The sequence below is a fragment of the Scomber japonicus genome, chromosome 9 (assembly GCF_027409825.1).
Source record: "Scomber japonicus isolate fScoJap1 chromosome 9, fScoJap1.pri, whole genome shotgun sequence".
Classification (NCBI taxonomy): domain Eukaryota; kingdom Metazoa; phylum Chordata; class Actinopteri; order Scombriformes; family Scombridae; genus Scomber; species Scomber japonicus.
In genome coordinates this window covers 26,495,153-26,517,095 of record NC_070586.1, presented here as the reverse complement: position 1 = coordinate 26,517,095, position 21,943 = coordinate 26,495,153, and the positions used below count along the sequence as shown (strand labels likewise).

General features: G+C 39.4%; 1 protein-coding gene across 1 annotated transcript in view; it reads left to right on the top strand.

The window, feature by feature from the left end:
* Positions 1 to 1,524: 1,524 nt before the first annotated feature.
* Positions 1,525 to 21,943, top strand: part of trpm3 (transient receptor potential cation channel, subfamily M, member 3) — a 124,136-nt gene continuing 103,717 nt past the window's right edge. The window contains exon 1 of the mRNA XM_053325840.1: positions 1,525 to 1,728. Within this exon, the coding sequence (XP_053181815.1) occupies positions 1,525 to 1,728 (204 nt within the window). The remainder of the gene's footprint in view (positions 1,729 to 21,943) is intronic.

The following is a 21,943-nucleotide window of genomic DNA, read 5'->3' as shown; positions in this document are numbered from 1 at the left end:
CACACACACATACATACACACATACACATACACATACACATATACATATATAAAAACACACTGGTGTGTACTCCCAGGTGGTAAGTGGTTGCTGGGAGTGACGACAACAATGTCCCTGGTGTTCAGACACTGTCACCTCTTCTTACTTTGTCTCCCTGTCTCTATCCTGGTATCTCACTTGTTCTCTCTCTGTCTGCTCACTCTGTCTCTTTCATTTTGTCCTTTTGCCCCAGAATAATTTTCTCATCTTCTGAGGCCAAATAAGAGTTTGAAGCATTGCAGTTCCTCGTAGAATAACAAACATTTTTCTCCAAACTACACCTGAAGAAATTATTCAAATTCTCCTTTACTGTCAACTCCACAACTCGGTAGCGTTGCCAGCCTTTTAGCACATCTAAAGACTTTGAGTGAGAGGTGTGACAGTGGAAGAAGAAGACCAAGCAGGAGAAGAAGATCACGAGTGCCAGTTTAATTTGGTATCGCCCTTTTTTTAAGTCTTCAATCGCACCAGTGAAACGGAGGCTCAGGTGGCTTAACTCATGAACTGTGAACCAAGCACATCAAAGAGAAAAAAGAGGAAGAAGGGGGAGACGTGTATTCTGAACAAAAAGAGGTAGAGACTGAGATTGTGAATGAAAGCTCAGGGAGAAGGAGGATCAGGAGAGGGAGGAGATGGAGGTTTAATAGCTGTGGGTATTCAAAGCACAGTTTTCACTGTGAGAGAGTGACTTACTGAACAGGGTGTCTGTCTCTGAGCCTCTCATTCAGCCTAAAGCAGCACTGCGCTACGCTCAAGAGGAACCCCCCTCTTCGTTTTCCTTGTCTGGTAGCTTTTTCTTTTGTTTTTTTCCTTTCCATTTGTCTCGCTGTCTTTTGCTCTTTTTTTCTGTACTTCTTCTGACCACTAAGTGAGCTTCTTGTTATTTTGTCTTTCTTGAAGTCCCTTTTACCCGGATCTCAATGCCATACCCTCCAACCCCCTCCTCCTCCTCCTCTCTCCCTCGCTCTCTCTTTCCCTTGCCTTGTTTGCCTGTCTTTCTCTCTCTCTCTCTCTCTCTCTCCCTGTGAGGAGGGAAAACGGCATCAACGAGCCACAGTAGCAGCACATGCAACAGGGTGCAGACAGCACCTTCTGCTTCGACACCTCTCCTCTGTGACTCTCATACCTTCCAGACAAAGGCTACAGAGAAGAACAGAAGAACAGAAGAAGAGAAGAGTGCAGCCGTGCAGGTGAAGATCTGTTGCCCCACATCTTTTCATCAAGAGATCAGAAGAGGGGGAAAAAGTGAAAGAAACAGGTGCAAAGGAGTCTGAAATTTCTCGCATTGTTTTCTCTACTGAAAAGAAGACTTGAAGAAAAAGTAAAGAGACAAAGACTGAGAAAGTCAGACTGGTTCAGTTGGCAACAGAGCTTAGCATTAAGTGAAGATGCCACCTGTGGCACTAGTTTGATTAAAGAACAGCCTCCTAGACTGAGTGTGGCTGCCTGACTTCCCACATCTCCTTGACCAAATTTTAACACCAATGGCTTCCAAGAAGAAGTGGGCTGAGCGGAGGGAGTTGCGCAGGGAGCGACCATTTTCCACCCGGGATGATTCGTCTGTTGCGTCCGGGACATCTGGGCCAGGGCGTCCCACCACCAGGGGACGTTTCTCAGAGTCATGGAAAAGGCTCAGCTCCAGAGGAGGGTCCACCAAGAGGGGGGCACTCAACTCTCAGCAGCCACCGGTAAGATGTTTCAAGGATACACAGACCCCCTCTACATGCTTCCCCAAGGATTAATCAATGACCTGAGTGCTGGGAGGGAAAAAGGACAGGAAAGGCTGCTGTTGAGATAGCGCTTTGAGGTGGTTAAGCAGTACGGGATTAGGAGGTAAATGGGGTGGAGGAATTTGGAAGACTTAGGGTTAGGGTTAGGGTTACTTCTTGGTTGATTCATCAGTTAAGTAATGCACATTTAAACATAATAACCCCTCAGTCCTCAGTAGATTATTCACTCTATGTTGCCCCTTACTGAAAATTTTGAGCGATTTAAGACTTTGCTTTGTCTAAAGAAAGTCTGGTTTTGCTGCTCTGCAGCTGTTTTCAGCTTTACACTGTCTCTCATCACCTGTTACCCTGGAAACCAGTACTGTAGTTTATTTATATGTAGTTTTATGTAGTTAATATATTGTATATTGTAAACGCTGTTGCATAAACATAAGATTATTTAACATTTACAGTTAAACATGCCTAATTTTCTAACTTTTGAAATAATACTAAATAATAGTAGTATCTGTTTTGCTAGTGCTAGCTGCCTCCTGGAGCATGTTGGTGATTTTGATGTCTGTGATCTCTGTGCATAATGGGTGAATTGACCAAATGTCAAATCCCCTCAGCACCCAGTAGAAAGGTGCTATGTTTAGGAATGATTCAAACAAATAGGGGACAGGATACAACCCCCCCCCCCCCACACACACACACACACACCATTTCCTCCAAACACATCACCCCACCATCACTCACTGACTACATAGTCGTGTCATCGCCAAGATGTCAAAATACTACGGAGACATTAAAACCAGCAGTAAATTACCAAAGAACTGCACAGATGAGAAAGCCATGCAGCACCATGGAGATAGATTACAACTAACAACAAAGTAACAACTAAACAGTTACACACTTTCCTATAGGGTTCGTATAAATGTCACAGAACTCACTAAGACCTTAATACCTAATTTATTTATATGATATTTCAATACTGATCTAGCTCACTACGATGTGCTATGATGCCAAATGGCTTACACATAGTTGGTGCAACACATGGCATTTCATCGGCATCAGCTTACATGACCAGCTGGTTTCTCACTCGGCCAGTGTTTGCAGCAGGCTGCTTTCTTGCCTGAAAAAATGTTCGAATTTAGTAGTGACATATCGACAGTGTTGCAGCGAAAAGTACAGCAGCTTTCAACTTTGCTAATCTCCGCCATTGCTGCTCAGGGCAGCGCTATGTCTTCTTCCTCTCATGTTGGACTGAGGGCAGACTGGATGCTACAGTGACTCACTAACCCCTCTCAGGCACAAACTGGTATTACAAGACAGTACAGACCGGACAACTGGTTAGCATACTAACATCAGTAGTCTATCTAATATCTCTGCAACAGAATACATAGATGTCTTTGACATGTCACAACTGTTTCTGCACAGTCAGAACATATTTTTGAATGTTTTAAACTAAAATTATGGCAAATCTTATACATTGTACCTTGAATGCAAAAAAAGAGGGTACAACTGCAGTGTGCAATAATGTGTGTGTTGTAAGAAGAGATTGTAGAGAATAGATGCATCCCATTTGCAAGTTAGTTATTCGTAGTTAGTTATTATTTGAAGAACTGGCAGCTTATATGCTTTATAATTCATGTATAATGAATAGCGTGAGATGTTTCCATCTTAATAGACTCTTATGGATCCACAACAATACTTCTGTCACAGCAGTTACAAAACATAGTCTTGTCTAAGTACAGTAGCAGAGGTAATGTTTGTTTGTTGGTTTTGTTGTGACAGCTCAGGTGACTGGAAACAATGCTGTGATATGCAGTGAAATGTTAAAACAATTATGGTTTAAACAGAGGTGCTGCCACTATCAAGCAGTATAAGATTTTTGCTGACAATTATCCTCAAATAAACGTAACCAGCTGGTAAGTGGGTATTAAGTAACATTAATGCTGGAGTGCGGGACCTTTGTCTCCCTTTACTGATAGACAGAAAAAGGAGGGCACTCAGCTGTAACACAGGCATATGGCCCAGTCTCATGTTCACCCCAAAGCACAGGCACGCAGAGAGGGCAGGTAAAAACGAATATGACAGTCCACCAGCCCAAAAATGTATTTTTTAATATGGTCCACTGGCCTACTGGGATTTGTCCCAATGCCCCAGTATGCTTGGTGGCCAGTACACAGCTGGCAGCTGTAAACCGGTGGATAAATGTTTTGGGGCGTCACACAACCCCTGCGAAACGACTTGTTTCACTACTAGAATTTGATCCATTTGGTGCTAACATTAGTCTAGACGAGCTGCACGATTAAAAGCCAAACACCCAGCAAAGGAATGTTGCACCTGACATGAGATTTAAAAACACTCTATTGTGAAATACAGAGAGATTTATCTGGCTGTTACAGACGTAATCAGCATTGTGTGAACTCATTTGGTAAGGGCTTGAATCTAATGGACGTTCATTTATATGTTCATAAAATATCAACAGAACAACTGACAGCTGGGAGCAGGCAATGTGCATGGTGTAAAACACAACTAGTAGTAGCAGTGGAGTGTAGTAGAGGCTTGGAAGAAAACATGGATCTTTCAAAAGTTGTGAATGATACACCTGAAGACACAGTACAACTGATGGTATTTGTACATTTCCTTCAAATCGGGTTCAAAACATAAACTTAAACTCTTTCTCCCCTCTCTCAGTGACAGTGACTCTCTTTTCTTTGGTTATTTCACATCATTTTTCTCTTGGTGTGTCTCCTGTGTCTGCTTCCAGGTGCAAGGCTTATTGTAGAGCTTCAAACAGGATGTGTGTGTGTGTCCTTGAACAGCATCTGTCAGGCTAGTGGGGGAAAAATTCAATGCAGTCTTTTAGGTAATGATGAAACTCCTCTGTGATATGGATGTGATGGACATGGGGTCCCATCCACTCTATTTTTGAAATGTAGAACTTAACTGATGTTTATGGATCAAGGTCAGAGTAACTAAAGCTGGCTGCTAGCTGGTGCTCATGGACTATCACACTTTGCCAATCTGTGGGTTGATATTTGGCAGAGATGCCTGAGATGGGAGATGTGTGGGAGATAGAGATATGCATGGTTGTAGACACAAGATCAATTTCTGTTGTTTCAGTAGTGCTTCAATAAGCAGTGTTATTTTGTACTGCACACATAACAGTCTCAGAGGAATTTTTTTAAAGTAATACTTACTATGAAGTTGTGGGCTGTCGGCCAGTGTTGTCGCAGTGGTATTCAAGGACTATGTAAATACAAAGTTTAAAAAAAAAACTGACTCAATATATGCTTTGACAGTAAAATGAGTGTTGATGTTGCAGTCTGTCTCTCTGGTTGGATTTCTGTTGTGTGTGAGTTTCTGTCATCTGGGATTTGTGTTGCTTGGATATGAACTGCAGTGATACCACCTCCACACCACTGCTTGTCTCAAATCATTAGACACTTTGAATCATTAGTCTATGTAATGGTCAGATGGATCTATTTGTGTTTGATCATGTGTGTGAGTAAAGGAGTCAATGATCCTCTGTGTAGGACTGACTGAATGACTAAAGAGTCAAATCTGTATATTAATGTAGAGGTATTAATCTGTTTCTGTCAGACAATCACACAGACATCTACATCTATATGTACATGCAAAGCCAACAAATACAAAAATGAACCGTGATTCTAAACTAATCTGGAATAATTTGATATTTTATTGTAAATGAATTAAAGCCCATGGGTTTTGACTGGTAGCAGCTTAATAAGACAAGAGTCTACAGCCTTGCTAGTGGCTCTGTGAGGCTGTACATGGGCATAGCAGTCATAACAGCTAAATGCTAATGTCATGATCACAGTGAAAATGCTAGCATGCTGATGATTAGCAGGTATAATCTTTACCATGTTCACCATCTTATTATTATTTGGTCATAAAACAAAACAAAAAAGGCCTGATGATGCGCAATATGAACAATGTCAGCCTCATAGTGGCTCTGGAAAAACAATTTGGGGATCTCAAAAGTCACAAGGATTTATCTTCTGGAAACCAGGAATGTCTGTATCAAATGTCAAAGTAATCCATCCAACAGTTTTTGAGATATTTCATTCTCGAATAAAGTAGTGGCCTGCCTTACAAACTGACATTGCTCCCACAAGCGTTAATGCAGAGTTAACCTTTGCTCAGGTTCAGTTTGGGTAGAGCTTATTAGTCTCGCTCTACAGGGGCAGCAAAACAAGCAGTCAGGAGTCAGGAGTCGATCATCAGTGTGTTAGGATTTAAAAAGCCAAATGCTTGAAAACTTGTGTCTGCTGTCAGTTTAGATATTTTGACACTAGGCAAAGCACAGGTGTAACTAATGACATTAACAATGGCTCAGTTTCCCAGAGGGTCAGCAATGAAGTTGGAACACCTAAATGGAGTGCAGTTGTTTAAATGTAATTGATCACACCTGTGATTTTTCTGCTATTATATATTATATATTATATATAAATATATTTATATACATATCAAAGTTGTCTGGTGTGGAATTGCGATATGGTAATAATAAGTAATACATGGAGCAAGTTTTTGGGCAGCCAACAGAGAAGCATTTTCACTGAAATGCTGCCAGGCGTTTTCAACAATGTTATGTTGGCACAAGACATCACAATTGAAATAGTTTATTGTTCCACTTCTTTCTTTTGCCAGAGGGGAGTAGAGGCCACGATGTAGTTGCTAACATTAATGTTTTTTCCCTTTGTGCTTGCTGCTCCTGCAGGTAACATTAATGCCTTCTGTTACTCTGTGTGCCTCTTTCTTAAATGACTGGCAAGTGTGATGGTGCCACTGGTATGTATTTTCTTTCATGGTGCATGTTCTGCACACTGTTATTCTTTTGTAAGGCAATTGGGGACTTGCCTTTTGTCCCCAATTGAACAACCCGTCCCCAGTCAACTGGTATGAAGTCTGGTTTGTGTCCTCGAAAGTGGCTTAAGTCATACCCACAGAGAGAGAGACACACACACGCACACTGAGACTGACAGAGACTCAGTTTTTGACAGCCATATTATATATCATATATATCTGTTTTGTAGTTTTGGTTAAGCACATGTTATTGAACCCTGCTTGGCCCTCCTTAAAAGAAAATCTACACTCTCATTATTGACTTGAGGGAGGAAAGTTGTGTGATAAAGCTCATGTCTTAGTTTTAATCATGCTTGTGTCTGCATTGCCATGTGGATGCCCTGCAGTTCATCATGCCATCTGTGGATCATGGAAGCCGTCTGCTCAAGGCGGCTGTAGAAATCCCCTGTCCCTTTTACGGCATGATGAAAATGTTACCGTGTGTGTGTCTGTTTGTGTGTATTTTCAAGTGTGAACCAGTGTGTCATGAGCACCGTCCCTTGGTGAATATGACAGTTTGAGATAGGATGGTAGAGTCGAAGCCTTTGCAGCTCACACCATCGTGCTGCTGCTGTTTGGCTGTAATGAGCCTCATCTCATGTCACAGTGGGACCACAGTAGTCTTGAAAACAGACATTTTACCCACTGTGATCACCCCTGGCACCAGACCATGACTTCAAAAGCTCCCATAGCCCATTTATCTCCTTTCCTCAGTGGTCTTTAGTCACTTTGATTGGGCTCACTGGTGTTAACTGTGTGTTTCTTAAGATTTCCCTCATGTTAGAAATCGCCAATTATTCATGAACTTTAATTCAAATGAGTTTAAAAAGTTTATGATGAAACAAAACTAAAACTGTGAAAGTTAAAATGTCATCGTCTAATGACTGCTTTGTTAGTCATCTTCAGTACCATCCCACAATAATAATGGTATAACAATAGACGTGATTATACAGTAAAAATACATTTACTGTAAAGACAGTCCATCTGTGTAACTGAAGAGTACACATACATCAGAGTAAAGTAGGAATCAATCATGTACTATATTTAAGGCATTATGAAGTGTGTTAATTTGAGCTAAATTTTAGTTTTGCTAAACTGAAATAGGAAGTTGTGTCAAAACTGCATAGAGCCTTTTTAATTGAATCACAGCAACTTGTTCATGTGAGTCATTAATGTAAATGTAAAACAGCCATAAGCTGGTAAAAGGCTGAACTGTAAAAAATGGTTGGAGAATTAAAAAGGCGATTATAAAGGGGCATGTAGATTTACTTCAGTTTTGCAAGAGAAGGCAGCTGTACTGCTGTCAGTAGCAATAACCAGATAGTGTAAAAACACTGTCTATTTATAATGTCTCATCCTGAACTCTATTGTGTCTAACCATGCTGATCTTGGACTACACATTATTATTTAGTACACTGTGACATATGTGGTGATGATGACTAAAAAATATTCCATGTTAATTGAATTTATGCATCTGTCTAAATTCTTAAACATGTCCACTGTCCAGTGAAGATGTCGTTTTTGCATCAGTTACTGAATGTTCCACATCATTGTTAATGTTTCTAACATTGTTTGGACACTTTATTACAAGTTTTAAAATATGACAAGCTCCTGACATGACTCTCCTCACAATATGCATTTGCATGCTTATGTAAGTTTAGATTTTTCACAGCTTCAGTTGTATATAAAGAGCTGGTTCAGATTTTGTTATTGAAAATTCAATTCAATTGTTCTTTTTGGATCTCTGATTCTCAGGAGAAACAAAACTGAAAATGTGTTAATGCTTGTGTTGGATTCCCATTACAATGAACCCAAGTGTGATATTACTTCATGAGGCAGAGGTCGGAAAGAAGCATAGAGCTTTGTTGGTTCCTATGGAAACGGTGCATGGTTCAGTGATTCATGTTGTTTTTCGGGGGATATGCTTTTAGAACAAAGATTAGAAGTTCACACATTTAAAAGTGTTCTCTCTAAGGTACAGTAAGAAATCTGAATATGCTCTTTTGCTGCTCAGTGGCACGATCGACCAAGTGATTGCTTCTCTACACATTTTTGTTCTGAGAAACACTAATTGGGTGCCAGCGAAGTTTAGATTTAACTTATTGATCTTAGCAGTAACGTACATTTTCATAATTGTGATCAAGCTCATCCATATGCTCCCACAAACAAGGAAGGTAAATCTAGTTGTCAGTAGTTACAGTACCAGTGCCAAAATAACATACAGAAAGATGAAAATACAGCTATAATACAGATGTTCCATCTCATGCAGCCAGTCATGTTTTCCTAAATATTTCATGAGTTTGACAGGAGGCCCTCGTGGAGAGAGAGAAGATTAGTAAAAAAAAAAAGAAAGAAAAATCAGCTGTGCGCCAACTGCAGTCAAATCAAAATGCAGCTGCAGGTGTTCTCACCGGAACTAAAAATGGAGTTTTTTACCTTTTCTTAAATGTAAATTAATTGCTTAAAAATCATACAATGAGATTTTCTGGATTTTTGTTTTAGATTCCGTCACTCACAGTTGAAGAGTACCTATGATAAAAATGACAGACTTCTACATGCTTTGTAAGTGGGAAAACCTGCAAAATCGGCAGTGTATCAAATACTTGTTCTCCCCACTGTATGTTAGTAAGAGGAGTACAGCCTGTGAATTGAGCAGTGGCTGCCTGAACTAGTTGGCAGGCATTGCTTCATAAATCTTCAAAAGTTTAGTCTGTTTTTAGTTGTAAGTAATAATTGAGCCCTTCAACATTGTTTACTGATAAGATAGAATATCTGCTAAGATACAGTACTGTATCTCATTGTCTACGGTTTTTAGCGGTACCATTTACATGGTATAGCAAGGGTAAACAGATGATAAGGATCAGACATAAAACCCAACCTTTGGGAACCCCACTAGAGAAAGATGAAATTCTATGAACAATATACTATAGATAACTCTCAAATCTCTCAAAAATTTGCTACTATCACAAGGACAGTCTGTACAAACAGTGTTGTAAATCAGAGTAAAGCCTACTTTTTGTAAGCATCAGAGGTTTGAGATATTCCTGGAGCTGTCTGGACTGAAGGCTGGGCTTTTGTGTTGAGTTTCCTGTCTATTTCTGTCTATCTACAATCAGAATATTTTGATTGGATATATTCTGCAACTGTTTTGGTCCCTCTTATGTTTGTGGGTTTGGCTTGCTGTAATGTGTATTGGTAGAAAGAGATATCGAATATGTTCAAAGAAATAAGACCACCAGCAGGGTGAGCCATTAATGTGCAACGGTTGAAGCTGTGGCCCAAATGTGTGTTGGCAGTGCACAGAGCAAAGAAATGAGTGTTCACTGGGAAAAGTTTGCTCCACAGTCTGTTGCTACTGGCAACTTGTTTGCTGTAGTCTTATTCCTCTGTGCTATAAAAAGTGAACCAACTGGTGCATTCAGAAAATATACAGAGCGACTGATTTAGCATTTTGTGAACTTGTTTAAATGTTTTGATTGAGAGACGAGGACACTGAAAACGTAGAATCATGCAGCAGAACATCTCTCATCTCATCTCAACTAAAAAAAAAATCTTACTTTATCGTCCACGTCATGTCAAATGCTGTATAGTGTGTTGAAGAAGTTACAAAACTTTCCTGCACAACTGGCCAGGGAAACACCACTCATGTGCAAAGTACAACCGAATGTTCGTAGGATGAAGTAACATAATTTCCTCTCATTGTGTTGTATTTTCTCAATTTATTGAGATTTATTGATTATTATGACTCAATATACTCTGTATAATTGAAAGTAAAAGCTGAATTGCACAAATTGTGTGCTTATTTTTATTCTCCTCTGATATTTATCTTGTCAAGGACATCAAGTGTTATCTTCCAAACTCAATACAGACTGAGATTCTGTATTCAATTCATCTCCATTGTCCAGTATATAAATTGTGTCTAGTATGTGAGTGAGAAAGTGAAAGAAAACAAAAATCCCTGAGTGATCTCCCAGCCGGTATTTTCTCCACACATCTCTGTCCTGATCAACCAAATATAATCAAATAGGAGTGAAGCTATTGGGCTTTCATCTAGTTTCATATTAAGTGTGGTCTGTCTCTTACTCGCTGCAAAAAAAAACAAGACCCCAGGTGTCTTTTGGCACCGGGCAGAATATATCTGTGCGTATTTTACAAAGGCAGTATGGTATAAGGATAAAAAATATAATTCAGTGACTCTTTTGGTGAGATCAGGTCTCTAACCTGCTGCTCTGCTCTTTAGCATATTTGTGAATCTTGAATCTTAAGTTGCCTGAAATATAGATTTTGGAGTAGAGCCATGGTCCTTTGTCTGGTTTTTGTTTGTTTGTTCAAATGCTGATATAATTCCCTAGAAGATCAGGATAAAAGTTTATGAAAAATATATTTTGGATTTTAATTTACAAGACCTTTTCTGCTATACTGACATCTGACTTCCAGTGTCCCCTTGTGCCTCTGCTGTGAACTATGTGACTATGAATTAAGAGACCTTTGAGTGTATCATCATTGTTTGAAACTGAATGTTACACTGTGTAAGATCATAGCTTCATTAGAAAGGCAGACTAATAATAGCTAGTTTGTTGATATATGTGGGTGATGTGGCTAGTCATTGCAGGGTGGTGCTAAAACCAAGTGTGAAGAAAGATAGTACAGATGGTCTGGTGATGGTGTTTGCTGGTATCCCACTAACACTTTTGCTGCCTAAGTAAAACATTGTTTTGTTTTATGTTTATCAAGTTTGCTTGTCGTTGCTTTTTGTTGGAGCAGAGTTGTAACCTTTCCATTTTCACATCTACACCCAGCCCTGCCAGCAGCTTTCATTCTTTAACTGTGGTAAATTGTTATCAATGAAGCATTGCTACACCCCCAATTGGCTACTCTCACAGCATACAATTTGATATGCAAAAAGTGCAGACTACAGATTCTGACTATGAGAAAAGTAAATAAATCAACTGTGAGAGTTGCAATTTAAAGGGCAAAAACTTTACCCAGAAAATACTGAAGTCAGTTTGTACTTCCTTTAAGTTTAGATTTAAGTTTTGATACGTCCTTTGGTAAGATATGTGTCCACACCACAAATAGTATGAATTTGTGATTGACTTGCATCTCATGGTCTTGCAAATTTTTTTTGCTGATAATTAAATGAAAAAAACTGGTTCCACTCACGTCTGACAGTGGTATCAATCTTTACATCAAACTCTCAGCAATAAAGCAAATAAATGTATTTAAAGGTAAATATAAAGGTCATTTTAATACACAGGATTCACATTCACAAAATCAAAATCCTTTACATAGTCAACAATGTGGGTTGGATAATAAGACCCACGGCCTATTTGCAAATCATTAGCCAAGAGTGATGCACCTTATACTAATTAAAGAGAATTTAAGTAGCATAGGGAAGGGAAGTGGAAAGATGAGAGAACCATCTGGAGAAATGCTTGTGGGCGGCAGATGGACAGGGACAGATGTGAAAAAAAAGAGAACACATGGATCCTCACACCACCCTGTAACCAGGAACCACCAGCAGCAAAAAAAACCCCATAATGTTATTTTTCTTCTATTTAGAAGTTGCTCTGAGTCTCAGCGAGAGTTGGCACATTTCAGTAATTAGTCCCTCTCAGTAACTGTTATGCCACGCCTGAGACTCTCATCTGTTACCACGCCGGTGGGGCTGAGTCATAACGAACCTGAAGGCAGAGCTTCTGGCATGCCAACATAGCTAAGTCCCTAACATTTAATCTGCTTAACACACGTTTCAGTTGCAGACCGGTAGTACAAATAAGCTGGTTATGGGATGGTGTGTGTGTGTGTGTGTGTGTGTGTGTGGAGGGTGTTGACTGACATCCGTAGCAACAGTAACTTGGAAACAGCCCGAAGTATCATGTAGAGTTTGTTTAAGCAGTGAACACGGTGGGAGGTGTTAGAAAGTGGGAGAATGTGCTGAGGAGACAAAGCATCTTTTGGGAAGATGAAAGCGCTTTGTGTGTGATTGTGTTATTGCGTGCATGTATATGTGTTATTGTGTGCATATGCGTGTGTGTGTGTGTGTGTGTGTGTGTGTGTGTGTGTGAGTGAGAGAGAGAGACGGGAGGAGAGTGAGTGTGTGATACAGATGGAGGTTTAAGTGTGAGAGGGGATGAGTATGCATGGCAATATCGTAAACATTTATCATAATAACATTTTATCTCTCACTCACTCACATGCACAAGCATGCACACACACGCACAAACCTTTTTTTTGTCATCAAACTGAAGAGATCTTTTTCTTGGATACCATTCAGAGAGATGATGTGGCTGGTGAACTTTTCAGGCTGAGGGAACAACAAGGGCAAAATGAACTTTGGCCATGAAAAGGAAAAGGCAGTGAAAAGGGGGGTTCAGAAGGACAAGGCTAGATAAGGTCGTATGGCTAAATCTGTTGCTGTGGCAATGACTCCTCAACTCACCCTGCTGAGGTGATGACCACAGTTGACATGGCAGGCATTATCTTTGTGTGAGAGAGAGAGAGAGAGAGAGAGAGAGAGAGAGAGAGAGAGAGAGAGAGAGAGAGAGAGAGAGAGAGAGAGAGAGAGAGAGAGAGAGAGAGAGAGAGAGAGAGAGAGAGAGAGAGAGAGAGAGAGAGCTGTTTGATGGAAGGAGCATTTTGACCTTAAAAATACTCCAGCTGATTAAAAGTGTGTGTGTGTGCATCATAGTCCGCTTGGTTCCACTGAACTATTAGTGAGTTTGCCTGCACTGTCTGCCTTTTTCTGGTTAAATAGCTATAAATAAATAAAAATAAGGGTATTATTTATACCCCTCCATATCTATCATATCTATAAGCCATTCTCTCTGCAAAGCGTTTGGATAATTTGTTGTAGTGAAATGCAAAAATAACACTGTGAGGGGCTGAAGAACTGAATTAAGAAGCTCTATTTTTAATAAACTGCTTTGATTGAACTGTGCTATTGTCCTTAAGTTAGCTTTGTCTACACTTTGTGCTGGCCAGTGCACTCATTCTGAGTGGCAAGATAAAAGAGAAATTACTTGTACATATACTCCACAACTGTATGTTGTATGATACTCTTGTAAAGCACTTTTTTGACTTATGTCTGTGAAAAGCGCTATACAAATACGTTTTTACTTACTTCACACTTAAACTTGAATGTTTCGAAGAAGCCAAACAAACATAGGCATACAGCCTCAAATATTTTAGTAATAAAACAAATAACTAGAAAGCATATAGCATGTAAAGATTCCTAAACCACTAAAATAATGATTCAGAGGCACTTGTGTTCATGAACATCAGGGCGTCATAGAGTCAACACATAGTCATGAGGGCATGGTGACTTGCCAAAGCAATATATAGCCTCTGATTTGAGTTGCTCTCCTTATGGATTTGTCAGATTACTGGCATGGGTCCTGATCAAAGCTTTTTTTAAACCCTACTCTAAGCAGCCTTGCTCTGAATTCCTTCTGCTAATTTATCCTCAGTCAGACAGAGGAGGAGAGGAGAAGACGAACAGTGACACACACAGGCAGAAACTTTTGTAGAGATGCTCAGTCATGCCTCGACGCAAACAACTTCCATTAGATGGCTCACAATTAGATTACTGATTTTTTTTTTTGTTTTATGCCGCGAGAAATGAAAAGTCTTCGTGCTTCATTTCCCTCACTCCTTTCAGAAAAATCGGTGGCTTTGTGAGCAATAAGTTAACAGTGCTTGAATTTATGACAATTAGCTTTTTTCACCCCTTAAAATATTGATTGATTATTATATTTTTGCATTTGCATTTTATTATTGGAAATTGTTTAATAAAGCTGGTAAGCTCTGCTGCAAATAACTACATTGATGCAAACAAAACAACATGACTTACTAAAACAAGCCCATCATTACGAACTTGCAAACTTGATGCAGACTTGTTGGGTAAAGAGCACGTCCTTCTTGTGATTAACCTCAACCTGCTGTCTGAACAGCACCATAGCAGTGAGTCTTTGCAGTTAGTCATTTTCCTCTGTTTTCCCCAACTTTTAAAAACTCAGAAGGTTGTCTTTTTCTAGACAGTTTGACATGCTGCTCTGTTTAATTACTGCTAAACAAATGTACTGTACATGGTGATCAGTCAATCACTGTCACCTGCTGAGCTGAACCAGGCAGATCCTGACACTTCTCACTGTTGCTGACAGTTTAAACCACTCACTCATTAAATATGTGGGCTGAACTGTGTGATGGGGTGGCTCCATTGGTTTTACATGAAGCCACATACTATACCTAAAAAACAGTAATGTCTTTGGGAAAGCCCTGCCATGTTAACATTGTTGATATTTCATTGAGGAAAGTCAGTGGAAGTGTTTAGGTATATCCTTCAGGACTCAGTCTCTGTTTACTCCTCAAACCTGCTGCCAAACATACTATTAGGAAACCCCATGATAGCGAGCTTTGTATTTTTTGATGTTAATGGAGATATTTCTGTTCATGTAAATTTAGACATCTTTGAATAGTGATCTGTTGATCTGAAACCTGTGTTGCACCCCCCCCTTTGAACTGTAGCTTTGAAGCTCTGCTGTCTGATGCCATTTGTTCTGATGCTTCACTCATTCTTGTATCTATTTCCTGGTGTAGCAGTGTGGCAATAATGATTGCCATAAAAGCCATTACCAGGGGCCCCAGGGCCACTGGGCTGCAGGTCTAGCTTTATTACACAGACCCACAAGACAGTAATTACACTATGTCTACGTTGCTACGGCAACATGAAACTTCTCAACGGCTAATGTAGAATTTATGTGAGGGGTGTGTGTGGCGTTTTGTGTTCATACACAGTACTGCAGGCAGACGTTCAGCATGTGTGTGTCTGTTTTTGTAGCTGTATGTTTTGTATGTTTGTGTGGTGCCTCCTCAAGCCAGAGAGGTAACAAAATGGAGGAAGCCATTGACCCATTAGTTGTACTAGCCACTATTTCACCTCACTGATTCCATCCATGCTGCTGAGCACTGATGCCTGTGTGTGTGCGTTGGGGTTTTTTGTTTGTTTTTTTAGGACAACCTGGAAACTCTTTGAAACACAAGCTATGTCAAACACTCAGACAGAGCTAGCCTGAACTAGACTGATCCAAACTCTGCCTTCTAGCCAGAGGGAAATGATCTCATCAAAATTGCAGGAGCCTTATGGCTTATGCTTGTCTTATGTAAGGTAACATTGTGATGTAAAGTTGTCCTTTCCTAAAAGAAGAAATGTGATGAATAAAATGACAAATGATTCTTCACCATATCCTCTGAAAGCCTTTCAGTTTTTCTCTAATAGTTTCAGTAAAAGTTTTTCAACTTGATCCTGGATTGAATTAATCAGAAGTCTAAAGCCACACAGAGGGCTGAAGAAGAGGGTTTTAGATTTCAAGATGACAGTCTACTCTGCTGTATTGGACTGAAATGAGAGACTGTTCATTATAGTGGCTTTTGACACTAAGCCATGTCTGCATTGCTCTGTTGACTCAGAAGATTAGATCGGCAAGCACTAAAGCTAATCTGGCATTTATAGATTTCTGTGTGTGTCTTTGTGTGTCTGTGTGTTTGTCTGCTGAGCTGACAGGCACTTGGGGGCTTCAGGTATTGCCAGATGGGCACTGCACTGATCTCCTGTCTCCAGAGAAGGAGAAATAGTCTTAACATAAAGGATGGGCATCACCATCATATTGCCTTTTGTGTGAAATGACGTGAAATGCGTATGGATTTTTGACATGTTTATTGTTCAGTATTTGTTCAGTATTTGCTAAGAACATGTACAAACAGCTGTGGAAGACTGAAGCAATATGTGGATGAAACAGCTCTCACACATGATATCACACTGATGCATCTGAGCCTGAACCAAAAGTGAAGATTTTTTTAAAAGCCAGACGTGATCAAACAATTACAATAAAACATAGGAAAATATATCACCTTATAATAATAATAGATTAAGTAAAGCAATACGAATAAGGACAGTGCAATCAACAGAATACAATAATATAAGTATAATATAATATAGGATTAATTATTACTGTAATAACTAACTTACTGGTTTCAAACCTCCAAAATAGTCATAGCAGAGTCACTTCACTTCTTATAGTTTAAAATGACCCTTAATGAATGCTGATACTGGAGGCCGCTCTCTGCTCATCCTACAGACTTCAAGGTATTTTGATAAGCAAACCCCAGCAGTGGATTGATATGTCTGCCTCAGCTTGCACTGGCTTTCTTTCTACTGGGCACATTTTCATGTCTCCACCATAGGCTATATAACTTCTGAAGTACCTGAGGTGTTCATTTCAGGGCCGATCTTATTGATGTTATATATGCCTCTCCTGAGGCACATTATATGTAGACACTGCTTTATCTTCCATGGTAAAGCTGTCGTCTCTTGGGTATATTTTCCCCTCAAGACAAGCAGCAGCATTCACCTCTTCTGTGTGGTTAACTACATGGTGTGAAAGACCTGCAACTTCATGGCCTGAAACCAAAAGAATGCCAAAAGTCTGAGTTCAATGGTGTCCCCTGAACTCTAGTACCAACTGGCTCTGAGCTTTTAAAAAGCAGCACACAGCAGAAGAATACTCATGAGCTTATTCAAAACACAGACAACTGAAATATAGCATCCCAAATACAATCACATAGGTGCTACGAGGGCAGACAGTATGTCCTTTTTATGTCTATTATAAATTTCAGAAGACACTCGCTTGTGTGTAATGATGCACATAAAAGTATTTTAGAAGGCAATATTTCTGCACCTGGCTGCAACCACAGTAACACGTAGCACAGCAAAATGTTGCGTATTACTATAATTCATCTTTTATATTTAAGTTCCTCAGTTAGTCATATCTGGGAATATTTACATGCATGCCATACTGCCACCATTGGAAATACAGGAAGAAGGGCAACAGTGTGGCCATTTACACAATTACAAAAACTATTTTCAGAAAATGTTTTTTTATTGTTTAAAAAAAAAAGAGCTCAGTGCATCTGAGGTCTCTTGTACTAGGAGTCTTTGCAGAATCACTTAGCAGAAAAAGACTATGTACCTATTCAGTGAGATCCCAGTGCTTTATTCGAAGATTTAATAATTCAAAGCCTCTGTGCTTTTGACCTTACATGCAGCCCTTCCCTTTAAAAAATAGAATTAAAAGATCTGATCTTCTGAATGGTAAGGACTGTATATATCCTACAAGAAATGCCTACTAGTCTAACTCAGTCTGCAACAATCTAATTAACATTTGCACTTTGATATGGTTTTATTTTTATGGTTTTATAAATATGGTTTTATGATTAAGTTGTGGTCTGAGAGCAACTTATTTTCATCATCATTAAAAGCGCTCTCTTCTCTTTACATTAGTGCTGTGGCTTAACGAGACACCCATGCAAATAAAACACAATCTCTTTCACAGCCTCATTTCTACTCAGAGATTCAGATGGAAAACTTAATGTGAGAGCTTTTGCCGCTTCAGCTGTTTTAAATGCAGCCACATTATGCAAAAGAGCAACTCAGTGCTAGCATCCAACAATGATGATATGCATGGAATGAGCCTAGCAGAAATTATTTTAAATGGTTGTGTCCTTCAGTCTCTCTCCCTGCCCTCTCTGTTTTCCCCATCTTCTTAATTCTTTGCTTTGAGTCTTTCCTCTTCATAAATCTCTCTAAATCTGCCTCCACTGTCAGTGTCAGACTAGTGTGTCTCAGTGGGACTGCATGGATGTTCTCTTGTCATACTTCTTTATCACACCTCTCTGCTTCATTGGACAGAGGATCGAAGCCCTAAGAACTCTTCCCCAAGTGCAATTCTTGAGAAACTTGTAGCTTAACACCAAACAATTTAGAGCCAGACCCTTGTTTTACTTATTTTTAATCAATTAATTATTTTAGATGCTTGATATTGCTTGTATATGTTTGCAGTTCTCTGTTGTTTAGTGTGAACTTCCATAAAACCAGGACTCTCCCAGACTGTATTGGATTGCCATGAAGAACAAGCTATTAGTCTCTCAGAACTAAGCTGAATTTTGGAAATAAATGGCAAAGTAGGGTTCTGATCAGGACTTGACACACACAAACACTTAGCTGGACCAATTAATACTGTCTCCAGGCTTGATTTTACATTGTCTTCAGGACTCTTGCTGTGTTGATTCATGGAAGAAAATGAGTCAGCACAAAGGGTTCAACCAAAACATCAGAGGACCAATGATACTGATGCTGCAAATTAGTAGCTTTTCATGTACTTTCTTGGACTATATTTTCAAATCAATACTTTCATTCATTTCATCAGATTTCTACTTAAGTATTAAACTCATATTTTACATTTATATTTAATATTACATTTACAGAGCCAGAATAATAGGTGTGTTATTACAGCACAGTAATATTAGGTGATATTTGAAATCTATATATTTGAATAGTGAATGCAGTTTACAGGCTAGGTGGCATGTTACCACAAAATGAGTCCTCTAAGGACCACCAGTAGTACTTGTACATTATGCATTGCCAATTACATGAACAGTTTGTCTTTCTCAGTTCTGGAGAAGTTTAAACATGCACACACCAACACACGCACACACGCACTTACACAACAAAATACACTCCTGTTGCATACATACAAAAGCAAATGCAGCAATACAAATTGCATATACCTACACCGAGACTGTACACACACTTTAGTAAGAGTCAGAGTTAACTTAAGAGTACTAATGTTCATACAAACCATTTAATGAAAACCGTATTCATTTGTTACCTTGTCTGATTGTCTGATACCTGATGGTTGAGAATAAATAGCAGCCTAACACAGTGTATTCTATTCTAACTTAACATGGAAAACTGTAACAATGCAGCAGTGTTTTTTCCTCCTTACAGAAACAAATGCTTTAGTTGCTGATATGTAAATGAACAGATGCATTTTATTTGGTTGTAAGTTAGTGTTTCAGCCATAAATAAAATGGCACTTGTCCTCGTCCTGCTGCAGTTATGCCGTCTTGAGATATTTGTGATTTTACTACTTTCTGAGATGGAAAAAGTCAAATGCCACATAAATAATTCCTACTGCCGAGAAAAGAGGATTGACTCTTGCTGTTTCTTTGTAAGACTCCCTCACAGCGCAAAATAATGTGCACCCAATTTGAGGTTGAATTTTTCTGGATGGAAGAAAGTTCTCCCACGTTTCACCACTACAGACTTTCATCATTATATTTGAATTCAATCTTTTCTCCTCTACATATGCTTGTTTTCTGTTTCAGTCTCATTTGCTCTCATCCCTCGCCCATTGTCTAACAAACCTTTGAACTTTCTTTCTTTTCTTCAGCTCATCATTCTTGTTGCTTACTTGTTCTGAATAAAGTGTTTCACAGGTATACTCCACATGTCTCCATCTACCTGTCCTCACTCTTACTCATCCACCTGCATGCATATGTTTCAATCTACCTTTCTGCCTGCCTTTTTACCTCCTTCGCTTCTCTAATATATAGTCAACTCTTATCATCTTCCACTCCCACCATATGATGGTGGTCATATGTGTGTCTCTCACCAAACCTGTAACTCTTGACTCCAGCAGGAATGATAGATAGATATTAATACCAAGAAGCAGACAAGAGATCTCACATGAAGCAGGTTTAATAGGAAGAGAGAAATAAGGACATTGAACTCACGCTAATAATGTCATAGTAAATTTAAGGCTTAATGCCTCATAAGGTAGATCCATTCCTGCTTTATTATAAGCTATAATAAGCTTTGTATGCAAAAAAAAAAGATATTTAACTGATTGACCCTCATATGTGGTTGTAAATTAACATTCATTTAATATCACAGGTTAATGCGCTTTTCCAAGATTGATGAATCTCAACAGCGAACTGAAACTTTGCTAATCCATCACACTGCAGTTTGTCAACAGCTGTTTGCACCTGTTAGAGGCCTAAATGTCAGCAATGAAAAATGTGGACCCGGTTTTCAGAAAGATATGTTGTGTGACATCTTGTGAATTAAACATTTTAGTTTATAAAGGCAAAAGCATTGCACAGTAATGGGTCACTGGCATAGTAATGCAGCTCTGGTTGGACCCACAACTCATATAGTGGATGATAGTGAATGATGGTTAGTGTCTGAGAGTGAGTGGTAAAAAAAACAAAAACAACAACAATTCAGTTTGAGAGCTGTTGTGTGTGTGCGTGTGGTTCCATCCCGCAGGCTAATAATCATTGCCTCTCTCCAGATGGAGGATTGTACCCGACTCAGCAGAGGTCTTCCTGCTTCCTCAGGGCAAAAGTAGGGGGTGGTAGTGTGTGAGTGTGTGTGCATATGTGTGTTTGAGTGCATATGGAAGGAGGTATTGAACTGCCACTTACCGAGAATCCTCCAGGGGATGAGTCTCATACAGAGAAGAGGGAGTGGAAGCCAAATTAGATAGAGGCTTTTGGCACTACCTATCCACAACAGACAACTTTGTTATCACATACATTCAGTCCCTTGTTTAACTGAAAAGCTGACCTTGTCCTTGTGTAACCGCAGTGCACAAATGTCATTAGTGACCATGAGTACTTACCTTATTGATTGACCAGAAGGAACTGAACTCCTAATCAGAGAAAGCATTGCTACAGTACAACAAGAAAGGACATCTTGTTCTTGATTGTTTGCCCTTTGGTCTCCCTGCAGCAAATGTCATTACAGTTAGTGCATATTAACTGGTCTGAGTTGCAACAAATGGGGATTGCTCTCTAACAGATCTCTAAGGGGTTGCTTTTCTTTGCATACATAACCTTCAGTTCAAACAAAACATGGTGAGGAACAGTAACGAGCATCTCGGCACACAAATAATTCGGCAAAGACTTTGCATGCAAAGTTGGTTTTATAGATCCTTTGACACCTAGATGCATATTCCTAGTACTGTATATGATTATCTGTCTTTATTGTTTATAGACTTTCTCTCTTTTCTTCCCTTTTCTTCAATGAAAGTATTGTGAGCACTTTAATTACAGTGTTAATATTCAGTGAATCTCTCTCATTCGCTCACCGACTCCAACTATTTTTTCCACAACAGTGGATTCACAATTTCAATGAGGAAGCAGCTTCTCGGGAGCTCCTGGCCTTGCTTGAATGACAGGTGGAAATGGGCTTCTCTCTCACTCCTGTCACCGTGCAGATAGGCAATGTCACAAGGTCTACCTGTAGCAGAGATGTCTCTGAGAAGAGTTGAGCTGCAGAACACCCACTCAGTGTTATTAGTGTTACACATAAATGTACTCGTAAGCACACACAAAGTGTACTTAGCAGATGATGAAATGTAGTTTCTCCATGACTACTTGTGGGTTTTGAGTTAATTATTTACTGAGGCACATACACATT